This window comes from Anomalospiza imberbis, chromosome 7 (assembly GCF_031753505.1).
Source record: "Anomalospiza imberbis isolate Cuckoo-Finch-1a 21T00152 chromosome 7, ASM3175350v1, whole genome shotgun sequence".
Lineage (NCBI taxonomy): Eukaryota > Metazoa > Chordata > Aves > Passeriformes > Viduidae > Anomalospiza > Anomalospiza imberbis.
This window is the reverse complement of record NC_089687.1, coordinates 35625877-35640052: the sequence shown is the minus strand read 5'-3', so window position 1 is coordinate 35640052 and position 14176 is coordinate 35625877. Positions and strand designations below refer to the sequence as shown.

The following is a 14176-nucleotide window of genomic DNA, read 5'->3' as shown; positions in this document are numbered from 1 at the left end:
TAGTAAGCAACATACTACTTAAAAGCAAGTGATTCTCCTCCCTAGTGGGAAATGTTAGCAATAACTCATGGGGTCTGATGCAGCTAAGTGCCTGTAATTAACAGCACCACTCCATCTGTTCCCACCAGTCTGTTATCAGTCTTCTTCAGAGTCATTACAAGTTAAAGATTGTTATAACAAATAATGGGACTCCTGCTGATGGAACATTTGTCTAGGAAAAAGAGCTCCTTGCTTTTCCTTTTCATTACCATTTATCGTGGCTTTTTGACTTCTATTTGGATAAGTTTCCTTAAATGTGATGCAAATAAACTTCCAAAAGTATGTACATTTTCTGGTTATATAATAAATTTGTTGTTTACAGTTCACTGTTCTAAACTATTCACTTAAAGTGAATTCATGTTGAAAAAATTCACTGAAATATTTGAAAAAACAAAGCTTAGTGAGGCACTTAATGAAATGCTGACTATGCATAAGGGAGTGTTTGAATTTTTTTTTACTACAAGTTTTTACTAAACTGCATTTGACTGTTATCCCTAAAGTTATATTTATAGCCTGCACATTATACCACTTCTTAAAAAACAGCACAAGCTTGCAAAAACAGTATTTCATTTGAGAGTCTCTTATGTTAACTCTTCTGTTACAGCAGGCTGTGAATCTTTCTCTCATAAAAAGCCTTTTCCTTCTCCTGGTTGCTTCTGTGATACTCCTGTTTCCATGTGTCCATACACACAGGTCCAGCATCCTTTCATATTGGTAGAGAGGAATGTGGAACTTTCCAGCAGAGTTTGAGCTGAGTGCTGGAGAGCCAAGATTTAAGTATGTATCCTGAGTTTTGGGGTTGCCTTTTGTCCTCAGGTGGGAGATGAGGATGAAAGGATGTTGCCACTGAGCAATATTAGATGTTCACAGAAGAAAAATTTCATGTTACCAGTTGCTTTTCCACCTTTTCTGTATATAGCACGTTGTCAGCAGTACATCCACTTCCAAGGCAGCACAGAATTGAATGGAGGCAGTGTTGCCACAGTGCTCCTTGCTCTTGGCCATATCTTTCACTGGTTTCATTATTTTATTGCCTTTATTATTTCTGGGATGGTAACAGGGCACGAAGTGGCGAGTCATTATCCTTCTGCAAGTGGGCTGAGACAAAGATTCCAGTATCACTGTATTTCCTCTAAGCTTTATGTGGAACATAGAACAGTGTAATTAAAACCAGCAGAAGTCTTTAATAGCTTTTCAGCTTGTTTTTTTTTTTTTCTTAAAGTTATTGTCAACTGTTAAAGCAGGGAATGAAAAATGATCTCAGTAATGATATGCATTGAAACAAGCTTGTGTCAGTCCTGGCAGTGAAATGTCTGGCAGAATTCTAAGCATCTGATTGCTCATTCCTTCCTCTGCTTTGCTTACCTGAAAGCAGCAGCAATGATTTAGCTCTGATCATTATAAGGAGGCAGAAAAAAACTGCTTTTCCTGTAAGGATTCACAACAACAGGGAGTTGACTGGAAGAGCTAGGGGACTGCATGACTGACATTTCAAGGTGAAAACATCTTTCTGAATTTTCTATGCCCATCCTTGTTTAGGCTTTTAGAGCCAGAGGAGTGCAAAGCAGCTTGAGTTGACTGCTCCTCAGGCTGGACTGTCTCTCTTTCATGCAAAACCATCTTTTGGGTTAACTGGCTGATCCTCAGCAAAGCCCTTCCTCCTTGAAACACCCAAAACTTTTGATCACTGGAGTTTCATGCTCTTTTTGTACATGGAAACTTCCTTCAGCTGCCTCCTACAAAGGGACTCATAGCTCTGAGAAGCTTTAGAACTCCAAAGTGCAGCTTCTGGTTGTATTGGGTGTGCAGCTGAGGGCAGTGCTTCAAACCAGCAGGGACTGAACTTCTGCCCTCCCACAGTGTCTGCACCTGCTGGGAAGGAGCTCACAGTTTTACACTGTGAAGCTCCTGGGGTTTGCAGAGGAAAAAATGGGAGTGAGAATATCTTCAATGTGGTGTCTACAGAGATTGGCAGTGGGTTGGTTCAAAATAAGGTCTAGAAGAAAAGGAAACCTTGGTCTTTCCAAGGCTCCCTCTGTTCTGTGTCATCCAGGTGCTCAGTTTTCCATATTTGTGGAGGCCTTTGTTCTAGCTCACTTCTAGTTTGAAGAAAACATGGCAGTAAGGAAGAGCAGAGGAAACAGGCTTTTTCATGAGTGAGGTTCTGTGATGGGATCCAGAGGATGAACACTCCTGGGGGAATTTCACCTTCCTTAGGTCACCCTCCAGTCACTTTGATCACTCCAGAAAACTACTGTGGCCAGCAGTTTTTCTTTCCAAAGAAGATAGCACACCTGGGGCTCCAATTTTCAAATCACATGCTCCCAGCTTCTGGGAATGTTTCAGGACTTCCTAAGTATCTGTTCCATCGTGTTCAATAAATACCACCTGGATTAACTTGTAAGCTACCATTCTTAAGCAGATGCACTTCAGTCTCTGCAGATCTTGTGTCATTTGTGTGATGAGCAAACAGACTGCTCTTGTTTCACCAATGAGATCTCTACCTCACTCCGTGGAAATCTGTGTCTGAAGTCATTTTATAAGCATATAAGAGACAGTGTAAAAATTCTTTGCTGTAGTAGAGGCCAATAATGCTGTTTATAAAAACAAATTGAAGCCAGCTATGCCAAATTCCCCTAAAGGTTACTCTCTCTCAGTCCAGATTTCTTCCTTTCCTAGGAAAAAAAATCCCACCAGGCTTTCCTCAATCTGTATGTATGTTTTAAAACCCACTGCAGACTGAGCTAAGGAAGTATCAGTTGCACTCTCTACTAGATCTTGGATGTGTAGTATTTCATCTTTGTTGCTATCATGTATTCCTAAATTACTTTTAGCCATTCTAAGAGATTTTTGGGACTAACCCCTGCTCTTTGCTTTATTAATGCAAATCCAACAAAACTCCACTAAGGCTAATTGAGTTACTTAGAGATACCCTTGGGTATCTGTGTGTGATTACAACTTGTTCTTGGCAACCAGGTTTTTTTTTGTACTTCATTCTCTTCAAATTGTTTTTGCTGATGCAGTTAGTTTCATTACAAACCAATAAGACTTACATGAATAAGGATTAGAGAGCTCTGATCTTAAACTTTGCAAATCATGATTTCTTTTATTTCCAGTACTAGCAGCTGCACTTGTATCAAAGGTCAGTTAGAGTGGACACCCTGTTAACCTGCTTGCTCCTTAGATCTCAAAGGTGAGAAGGCAGGGGCAGCTGCTCAGGTAATCAGGATCAGTGTAGGTAGTGGTGCTTTACTGATCTTGTTAATCAGGGGGAAAAATGAGCAGTGCTCTGCGTGCCAAATGTGGTGGCACCAAGCTAAATGTGGATGCATTAAGCTAAAACTTATTTCTGCCATGTTTTCTAGGGACTTCGGTGCAGGCTTGAGTTTTGCTAAAATTTGGTGCAAATGACCTTGTTTATACCTAAAACTTGCAGGTGTGAAATCAGCTCTTTAAGAGGCTCTGGAGCTTGTGATGTTCTGTATTTCTAGGGCAGAACTCTGCATGACCCCTGTGCCCATGGGATCTGGCCCCACAATGGTGTTTGTGTCAGGCCAGCTTTCTCCATCAGTGCTTGCACACTGACCTTGGCACTGCAAGGCAGCTCTGCTCCATGAGAATTGAAATGCCACTTGCATTCCTGCAAGTCCTGCCCTGTTGTGGGTGATTGATCCAGCTACTGAGATTAAACTAAAGGGTAGTTGTAATAATCGCCCTCTTCTCTTCAAGAACGTGGATGAACCTGAAGAACCTCAAACTTAGATGGTCCAGAGCTCTTATTGGCAGTAGTATTAAGGAATAAATCAAGATTGGCTCAGACCCTGTGCAAGTTGAATGCTCCTATATTAAAACAGAACACACTAGATTTTTAGTCAGGCTTGCTGGTCAAGAATGCACAGACTGTGAATGTGTGGAGAGAAACAACACAACCCTGATCCCTGCCTCCTCCTAAAATTACAGATGTCTTCTCAAAAGTAGGTTTAGGTTCCTTTCCATTTTCAGAAACCTTCTTTAGGGCTGTCTTTGTCCTTCTGAGATTCAGTCCTGTTTTGAACATTTTTTTGCATAAGTACTTAAGGTGTCCATGTCAGTTTCATAAGGGAGATGTCATCCTGGTAATTTTTTAAATTAGGATAATAGCAATTCTTTTTTTCAGTCCATTCATTTGACCAATGCCTTGGCATCAGGTTCTCACTAGTGGCTTTTCAGTGTAGTGCTAGAGAAATGAGAGTCTGATCTCAGGAGTTTGGGGAGTCAATTAAACATGGCTCCTGTTTGAAATCAAAGGGGAATTTTGACATAAGTGATGAAAGGTCAAAGGAGCTTCTGGAAAACTTCCTGTAAAAGTAGCAGGCTGATATTCCTGTGAGTAAAGTATGGAATTTTATTTCCTTTTATATGTCCTCTTAATCAGGATGATGCTGAGTTGGATGAAGAGACCATTAAAAGGGAACTGTCTTGTTATCCAGTCACTTAAACGTGTTAGCAGTTTTAAAATTAATGCCTACTGGAGGAAAAGACCTGGGCTATACTGAATGGACACAACTTAGCACTCAATTTTCACAGAAAATAAAATCTCTAGCAGTTAAAAAAAAAAACAACAAAAACAGGCTGGAAGGGTCTGCAGTGTGCTCTAATCTTCTGTTTGTATCCCTGCTCTCAAGTGTGAAATTGGGATATTACTGCTTTTAGCACAAGATCATCTTGTGGTTGGTCGTACGGTCTCCTGGAAGAATGGTGAAACTTGCACATTCCTGCTGCTTCCAAATGATGCCGAAACACAACCAGAGCTGGTTGGTTATGCTGTCTTGGAGAGCCTCACTTGGGCTATTGGATCCAACAGGATTCACTGCACCTGAAAATGATAATGGAGATTTAGAGGTCTAGAAGCAAGTTGCGGCTTGACACAAAGTTTTGTGTGGAAAGGGGGTGAAAAAGAACAGGAGAATAACCTTTTGTTTAGACAAATTAACATGGAATTAGGTATAAAAACAGCTTGAGCCCTCTGTCACTTTATCTTAAATATGAGAACAGGGGCATGTTTTCCTTTTGTTTTTTTGTTCTGATACTTGACTTCCTTAGTTCTTTAATACAAACTCTGTAGCATGCAGGAGTCATTGAGGAGAAAGGAACCACTTGGCAACAAATCAGTCTGAACAAAATCTGCAGTTAAAGGCCGTACTGGTTTTTTTCACTTAAATTGTTTTGCTTTCCTCCTTTTAGTCAGGAATTCTTCTTCCATGGATAGATAATACTGGACTGTTCCCCTCAGTGTTGTAAGCACCTTCCTCAAACACTGGTTGCTGCTGACACCCACTTGGAAGAGCAAGTTCTCCTTCTAGGTCTTGTACAAAAAATATGTTCACTAATTGAAGGTGTATTGTTTTTCCCCCACCAAAGAACCCCAGAGGGTCTGCTGCTCCATGAAGGGGTGTGTATGCAGGCCTAGCTGTCACCTCCTGAAATATTTATGTGGAAGGAAAATACCTGGCAATGAGAATTTACGCTCTTGGCTCTTTATGCTATGTGGAAAACATATCCTTTGTGTCACAAACCTGTTAAGACAAAGATCTGGCCTGTTTTCTAGCTGGGAAAGAAAAGTTGAAGTTGCTGAGAATGCTGATCATGCAGACACTTGGCTGTTAGCATGTTTCCAGTTTCTCCAGGAAACAGATGTCTACCTTGTGGTTCTTGTGGGCACGGGGAGAACAGGATACAGGTGGAAGAGTCTCTCTTGTGGCCCTCTTGGAGGATTGTAGTTACATGTGACAAGGAACTCTGAGGCTTTCAGCTCCTCCTCGGAGCTGGCAGCGTGAAATGGACTGACGTGTGCATGCAAGACAGACCTCACTGATTCTGCGTTCTGTGGCATCAACACTCCACTGACATTAGTCACTTCCCTGACTTCATTTGTTGTTTTCCAGGCAAGCAGCAGTTCAGAAAGACATTGTAGTCTTTTGTATACATTCAGTCTTTTATTACTTTTGTATTGCATTGACTTCATTTACTGATGCTGGCACTGGATGCTCAATTTGTGATGTACTTATTCTATAAAAACCTCATCTCTATGGTGAAAGTCCTTGAAATTGAGCTTTTGATGGTGGATTGAAATAAAACATGCTCTTAATGAATGGACAGTTCCATTGTTAAAATTAGATGAAACTTCTTCCTTTATGGTAAGTGGCACCCATTAATATCTGTATTTCCTTGGAGGGAAAGAACAACAGTGTAAGTTAGAGGCACGTTGACACAAGAAGTCTTGTTGAATTGTGGTGATTTAAAATAAATAAATAAAATGTGAAATAGCTTTTAGATTTATTTCTGAGTTATGAGTAATGAAATTAAGTTATCAGTATTCATTGCTGTTATCAATAATGAATATGTAAGTTGCCTTTCTGGAAAATCCATGACTAGGTTTGCCCTTCTAGTTCACATTAATTTTCCTCGAAGAAATGAGCAAGTGCAAATAATCAGTCTGATACTTGTACAGGGAGGGAGATATTTGCTACAGCATTCAGCCAGTTGTGATTTTCTGGAGGGGTTTTTCTTTTCTGATGTAAGCACATTGAAGGCCTTCTACTACCTAAAATGTGAGTTCCCCTTGCATTTTGTGAGTTTGTATGAACTGACAGGGAATTACTGTGAGTTTCTTTCAAGATCACTCCAGATTAGATAATCCTATCCATTGGCTACTTACTGCCATGGCATCCAAGTGCCTTTGTCAGTGGTATTTCTCTTCACAGCCTTGGGCTTTCTTCCTTTTTAGGGTCAACCCTGCACAGTTCTCTTTTGATTTGGTTCAGTTTATAGTTTTTATATAGTGTGGGTTTCTTGTTTTCCCGGTGCAGAGAAGTTGCCCGAATTAGAAACACGGTGGAAGGAGTGAGGTGCTATAAAAGTTACAGCCTCGGCCACATTGTAAATCCTCGTGGAACCCTTTGCAAAATCAGCTTTGCAAACTTTTTCCTGGGTAATTCTTATTAATGGCTGCAATGTACATGCAGGCAAAATGTTCCATCCTTGAATGGGTGACCACAGCAATTCCTCTCCCCGGAGTGTGAGGTCAGGCAGTACATTTTATGGACGTTAGCAATGCATTGCTATCAGTGCTTTCTCCACTGGAAAAAATAACTGCCTTTAAAACAAGGTAAAAACATGTTGACTCTAAAAGACAATCTCATTATGCAGCAGTGCTAACAGAAACAAATGCCACTGTTAAACCCCAGCATAAATCTCCAGTTCGTGCTGATCCTGGAGACCTTGAAATCCCATCTGATTTGTTATTTGAGGCCGTAGCTGCTCAGAAGCAGCTTTGTGCTTGCCTTGTAATTGCTCTTTATCAGGCAATTGTGTCCATTTCATAACCCGTGTTGGCTCTACACGCTGGCTTTGAGCTTCCAGTGATCAGCAGCTTGACATTTGACATTCAGTGCTTGACCTTTGGAGGGTAAGAGGAAGAGCTAATAATTCCTGGTGTTTATAGCACTGATTTTAGTGCGATATTTACTTCTCACCATCTCACTTGCATCTTCAGGCACTGTTGTAAATTTTTTCAGGTTTCTAAAGCAAATTGCTAAAGCACACCAAGCTTTGATGCTGTGGGAATGTAATGTCTTGCATTGTAATAATTTTATCTTAGCACAACTCCTTAGTCCCTAAAATGACATGCAGGCCTCTCTTAAAGCCTAATTTTTGCCTCCCTTACTGTGGTTTTTCTAGGGGTGCAAGCCTGTCTGCAGAGCTCAGCTCGAGAACAAGAAGAGAAGTACGAAGTCCAAGGTGGCCCGCGGCGAGGGCGGCTCAACCGGGAGCAGCTGGTGGGTTTTAGTGCTCCACACAGCCTGGATTAATGACCTGGGGCTGGGCAGCTCTGCCCTTTGCCACACGCAGAGGTGCAGGAGATGTAAAATTTTAATGTGGTCTTGTACAGAAAATTTGATTATGTGCAAGGTGATCCAAAGAGCCATGAACACCCATAAAGCTGTCATTTCTCTCCATTAGTGGAGATGTTGCTGTAACCTTGTCAGGGGAACACTGTATTGCACTCTGTAGTACCACACCTGATGGGACAGGAAGTGATGTGCTTTGGCCTTCTCTGCTCAGCTTTAAAACATAGTTCTGTGAGAAACTATTTCTATAAGAGAAATGGTTTTATTACTATTTGTTTCCATTTAGGGTCGTTTTTACATTTAACTGGGTTCATTCCTGGTTATTTGCTGGATTACACTGGAGAATTTATTAACTGCATCGTAACAGTAGCTGTAAATACTCCTAACTCATAGTTCAAACCCTGTTGTGCTGGAAAGTACTTAAACAGAAGCAAGAATTTACCACATAAACGAGCTTTTCTTGGTTGCACACTTACCCTGAGAACCTTGCATGTTAAGTTACTGTTCTACTTTCCAGTGGTGGTTATAAATTGTAGGGGTTTTGTACGCTCTGATTTTTCCTTTCCATTTTTTTCCTCTCTGTTCAGCTGTGAAATCCTGTACTAATGCTTGTTTCTTGTTTCTTCACACAGCTGCCTAAGTTGTTTGATGGATGCTACTTCTATTTTTTGGGACCTTTCAAACAGCACCAGAAGAGTGACCTGCTGGAGCTGGTGAAAGCAGCGGGCGGCCAGATCCTGGTTAGGCAGCCCAAACCAGACAGCGACGTGACACAGACCATCAACACGGTGTCCTACCACGCAGAGCCCACCTCTGACCAGAGGCTCTGCACTCAGTACGTCATCTATGACGTGGCTTCCAAGTTCCAGCCGGAGAAAATCCGGCAGGGCAAGGTGTGGATGGCCCCCTCCAGCTGGCTCATAGACTGTGTGATGTCATTTCAGCTCCTGCCTGTGAAGTGAATATCAAATAGCAGCATCCTGAGAGCAAGGCTTTAAAATGGGCTGAATCTTGGGCAGCTGGGATGCTCTGACAAGCTGCTCTGAAGCTGTGATTTCTGTTTTGGATTCAGGAGAGCTTTGAGCATTTAAGTGAGTTACTAAGGTGACTGATACGCTGGAATAAATGAACATACAATGGAGGAAAGGATTGAAAAATGTGCCTTAGCTTATTTAATATGCTTTATTTTTGCATCGGACTTAATAAATGCTTAATAAACAATCACTGACATTTTGTAATTGGGGTTTTGCAAAATAAAACTTTTTACTTTCTTGATTTGAACCAGCCCTTTGTAGGCAATTGAGCATGACCCCACTTATGTTGTGTTTAAAATCCATTGATAAGGATCTGCTGTAATTATCAAGATTTCCCAGGCCAGAAATTGTATTTAAAAAAAAAATAAAAGGATGCAATGCATTTGAACCTGTGCAGACATGTCAGGTGACATTTATTATAACTTCTTACAAGTGAATTTTGCTGGAAATTTTTGGCATGGGATAAGTCTTGTGGAAATCGGAGTTGAATAAATGACTTGAATTCATCTGGAAGCAAACACTTTTGAGAACACTGTATTTAAATATCTTGGTCTAAAATTTAGTTATTTGTAAAAAGATTCATGCTTTACTCACCTCTGTCCTCATTCATGCTTGTAAACATGTAACTAGAATTCAGTTCTATTTTCTGAAGGCTTTTAAGCATTGAGATACTTTATTTAATTATTATAGTAAATATTTTTGTGTATTTGGATGGTTGCTCTCCTGGCTGCTTTAAAGAAAAAAAAAACAAACAGTGATCACAAAAGAATTGCTTCACTTTGCACGGTTGTACCTAAACAGCTGGCTACCCTGGATCAATTTAATATTTGATTATTTCATATTTGTTACGCTATTTCTCATAATGGCTCCTGAGTTACTGTCAGGATCTTACGCCCTCTTACGTGCTTATATGTAATGTTTTGTATCTTAGCTTGTGAATTTGCAATTGAGAAATGGTGTCTTGGAATAATACACAATAAGAATGATGGTTCTGGGCTAGTACACAAGTTGTGTGTGTGTGTTTTTGTATTGTTTGTAATAATGAAACTTTTTTGTGTGCAGTAAGTTTGGAGCATCTGTTGCATGAGCTTGGCTGCAGAATAAGTGCATATCCCATACATATCTCAACAGGTAAATGCAAGCACTTTTCTGTCAGCTCAGTAGAGCTGTGAAGATGGTGTGTCACAGCAAGAGCTGCTTTTGCAGAGGAGGAGAGCTGTTTTCTGTAACCATTGCTGCTGAAGGTCCTGTGCCCTGTAGAACCTTTAGAAGTGTTCACAGCAGGTAGAACAGGTAGAGTTTTCAATAGCATCTGCTAGATTTGAGTAGCTGGAGTATCTTAATCTTATCACTTACGCTAGACTGAGTCATTGCTGTTCACTAAAAGCAGGGCTCATTAATAAGTGGAACAGCCCATGGGATTAATGTGGTTTGGGGTTTTGTGCAGATGAACACTAGCAGAGAATGAGGTACCCAGTCAATACTGTGTGGGCTTGGGCATTTGTCTTAACAGTCACAGCACATCAATATACCGACGCAGTGTTCTTTGCAAAAGTAGCAGTGAATCTCTGCAAAGTTCCTAAGAATGGAGCTTTTCTGCCCTGTATCAGGAAGAAATTTGACCCATCAGTAATCCTGCTCTATGTTCTAAAGGGGAGGCAGCACTTTTACAGATTTTAAGAGCTGTTGTTCCTTGGCAGATGCAAAGAAACTCAGAAACTTGCCATGAACGTTTCGGGGGGTTTAAGCCATGCTCTCAACCTCAGCCTTGTTCCCTTGAATACAGCTGTGTTACCAAGCAGTGTTTCTCTCCAGTCACATTAAGAATCTCCATCTCACACTGAGGAGAGACCCTTACCCGAGATTAACTCTGGCCCATCTGCTTCAGGTCTCTGCAGGGATTCAGAGTGTGATCAGTTTATGTACAGGTAGCCTTGAAGAGCCTCACAGAAGACTTTGATGCCAGAGCTACAGCAGGTTCCAAACACTACTGAAGCACTGCAAGTACACAAAACTTACAGGTCAGTGACACAGACCCTGCTTACTTTGCTCTTTCTCATTGTTGAAAACAGAGGGATAGCACTTGATAAAAGAGCCTTGTAGTAAGCACAGATCAATGTTATTGGATGGATTTTGGTTCCTGAAGCAAGGTAAGGAGTCTGAAGGGATCATGTCTCGCTGTGTCTTCTAGTCTGAAACCCAGGGTGCACTAAAGGAAAGTACTAAGAGGCAGGCTGAAAATGGGAAAGGTATTTCAGGAAATGTGAGACTTGGGGTCCTGATGGCCACAGTAGCCTGGTTTAGTCAGAAGCAGTGAGTAGATGAGTTTATCAAAGAAAATCTATGTTAAAGGTTAATGAAGAACTTCAGCTGTAACATGAATTTATATCAGTGTTCTCCTGCTAACCTGCATATACTTAATGTGCACTCATGATTGGGGTATTTCATAGAAATAGAGAATGGGTTGGAAGGGACCTTAAAGATCATCTAGTGGTCATTACCTCGCGTGGAGAGATAGAAGTTCAAGACTTGCATCAGGATTGTAGATATTTTTATTGATCTTGACCAGAAATACTGTGTATCACAGAATGGCTTGGGCTGGAAGGGACCCCAAAGCTCATCCCATCCCACTCCCTGCCATGGGCACGGACACCTTCCACTGTCCCAGGCTGCTCCAAGCCCCCGTGTCCAACCTGGCCTTGGACACTTCCAGGGATCCAGGGGCAGCCACAGCTTCTCTGGGCAACCTGTGCCAGGGCCTCCCCACCCTCACAGGGAAGAAGTTCTTCCTCAGTTAATGATTTTCAAGCATCTTTTCTTGAAAATTACCTGTTTCTCTTAATTAATTAGTAGATCTGGGACACCTGATAACACCTTCAGTAGCAGCATCTGGGGTTCAGTGACATCAGTTTAACACCCCAAATAGTTAACAGAAGATAATATTTTTTGTAAATACTGTGAAATCTTTTGGAGAGATGTTTCAATATTTCTACATATAGTTCAGGGAAACAACAGACAACCAAGCAAAACCAAACAGCAGTAGCTGCTTTTGCTCTCAAATCAGAAATGGCTTTCCTGGGAGGTGCTGTGGCTGTGTTTCTCACAGCCCTCTTGTTATGATAACAAGCATGGGAGTGTTCAAAGATATATCTCTGGGAAAAAAGATGTCAGCAAGTGCTTCACCCAGGTGGCACCTACACAGCCTTTAGGGGGATAAAGCCCCTTTCTTCTGCTCTGTCCCAAGCTGTGAGCTGAGGTTGAACCTGACCCAACATGGTCGTGCCCTGATCAGCCTGGGAAAGGCTCACTGGAGGAGTGAGTGACTGAAGGGAATGATTCTAGGCACAGGATTGAAGCTGGTTCTGTTTACTACTAGACCCTCTATAGGTCTAGTGTCTTAAGACCAAGTTTGCTCTGGAGCAGTTATTTTGTGTGGCAGTCTTTCAGGAGAACTGCATCTTGGCTGATGAAATTTCTGCATTCTGCTCAGGAAAAGCTGTCTGCATGGAAGCTGTGGCCTGGTGCAAAACTGCATGTTGGTGTGGGTTATTTGGGGGAAGTGTATAAACACAGGGATCATCTGGTGCCTCTGCCTGTGCTTGCTGTGCTGCTTCCAACTCCTGAAGGCTAGCTTTGCTGCCAGGGTGGCAGAGGGAAGGCAGGCATCAGCTCCTCACTGCCTGCCCTGCAGTGCTGACAGAGCTGCTGTTCTGGCCTGGCCTGTCCTGTCCATTGGCTGAGCTGCCAGCAAAGTCTGGGTAGCAGCATCTTGGCATCTTGTCTGTGAAACAGTAGGAAAAAGCTTTTCCTTTTTCCTCCTTAGGCTATTCTGTACTTCAGTGCTGGAAGATCACCTGGAAATGGGGCAGATGTGATGTCACATTAATCCATTTGGCCCCGTGTCCTTTTTCTCCTTTACTCCCATAAGCAGTTTGATGGAAAGGTTTAAATCTTTGATATCTAAGGGTACTGCTTTGTATTTAAAGAGCCAACGAAGCAGGCTTAAATACCAGCTTAAAAAGTACAGCAAAAGGTCTTTGGACAGCCAGATAGTACTGGCTTGGAAATGGGCAGCAGTGTCTCAGTAGAACAAATGAAGATTCAGTTGTTTTTAATAGCAGTGCAGCAAGTCCTGTCTTTTCAGACTTGTTTGATTTAAATTAATGGTAGTTTAACTAGTGTTAAATTGCCCCTAAAAGCAGAAGAACATTTTATGTGTAATCAGATGGAAGAAGGGGAGGAAGCCTCCCCACCTTTATTTATTTTTTTTCCTTTTTTTCCTACGGAGAAGATGCACTTTGTGCGCTTCAATTAAATCCCCGGCGGGAGGGCTGGGCTGATGAAGTAGCAGAGAGCCGTCAGCTGCCGCTGCGTGTGTGAGACCCCGCTGGCATTCCCTGCTCTGAGATGCCGAGGGCCACGGGGAGGCTGCTCCCCAGGGCTTGCCGTGCAGCCGGGGCCGGCACGTCTGGCTCCAGCGGGGCGGGAAGAGCGCTGCTCCACGGCCGGGAGGAGTTAGGGAGCAGCACCGCCCCCGGCTGCCTCACAGTGCCTGCCCTGGGTGCCCAAGGGTGCTCCAGAGGCAGCGAGGCTGCTTCCCTGCGAAGCACAGCTTTAGAGTTCTGAGCTCCCGTCGGGGCTGTGCCTGCTCAGTGACAGGCACTGCAGCAGGAGAGGCTGTGCCAGCAGAGCAGTGCTGCCACGGGAGCTACACCAGGGCGGGGCTCCCCCTCTAGCAGCAGCAAAACAGGTACACAGGGACAGCAGGGTTAAAATAGCGATTGAAAAACAGGATGTGGAGCAGCAGCTAAGCTCGCTGTCTCGGTCAGCTTGCTGAACTGATAAAATGTTCTTATTTCTTCAGCTAGTGTGAGGCTGAGTTAACTTCCCGCTAGTTTAATGAAGTGCTAATTCTCAGAAGAGCCAGACTTTTTGGTGGGGGGAGCAGGTGGGAGGCTGCCTCTTCTGGGGGCTCAATAGGATGGCCTCTGAACTGAGGTTTTTGGATTGCCATACACTGCTGTGTGCTTCCCAATCCCCTGAGGGGGTCCCAGTCTCTCTGCAGGGTTTGTGCTGGGTGCTGCTGGCAGCCTGACCAGGGAAATGGTTTTTCCTGCTCTGCTGGAAGTGTCAGCTTTGAACAGCTGGAGCCAGGGGAAACCCAGATCAGCTATAGTTTGGGTCTAGCTGGAATTCATGGCCTAGCAGAATTTA

At 42.7% G+C, this 14176-nt stretch overlaps 1 protein-coding gene and 1 long non-coding RNA gene across 3 annotated transcripts in view; both read left to right on the top strand.

Annotated features, from left to right (window-relative positions):
• BARD1 (BRCA1 associated RING domain 1) overlaps nucleotides 1-9672 on the top strand; it is a 40948-nt gene extending 31276 nt beyond the window's left edge. For both annotated transcript variants that reach the window (XM_068196537.1, XM_068196538.1), the window contains 2 exons: nucleotides 7759-7856; nucleotides 8561-9672. In XM_068196537.1, the coding sequence (XP_068052638.1) occupies nucleotides 7759-7856; nucleotides 8561-8890 (428 nt within the window). In that variant the 3' untranslated portion in view covers nucleotides 8891-9672. The remainder of the gene's footprint in view (nucleotides 1-7758; nucleotides 7857-8560) is intronic.
• Nucleotides 9673-9790: 118 nt separating this feature from the next.
• On the top strand, nucleotides 9791-11064 carry LOC137477451 (uncharacterized). The gene is made up of 2 exons (XR_011001010.1): nucleotides 9791-10255; nucleotides 10851-11064. It is a non-coding gene; the product is annotated as an uncharacterized lncRNA (long non-coding RNA).
• The last annotated feature ends 3112 nt before the right edge of the window (nucleotides 11065-14176 follow it).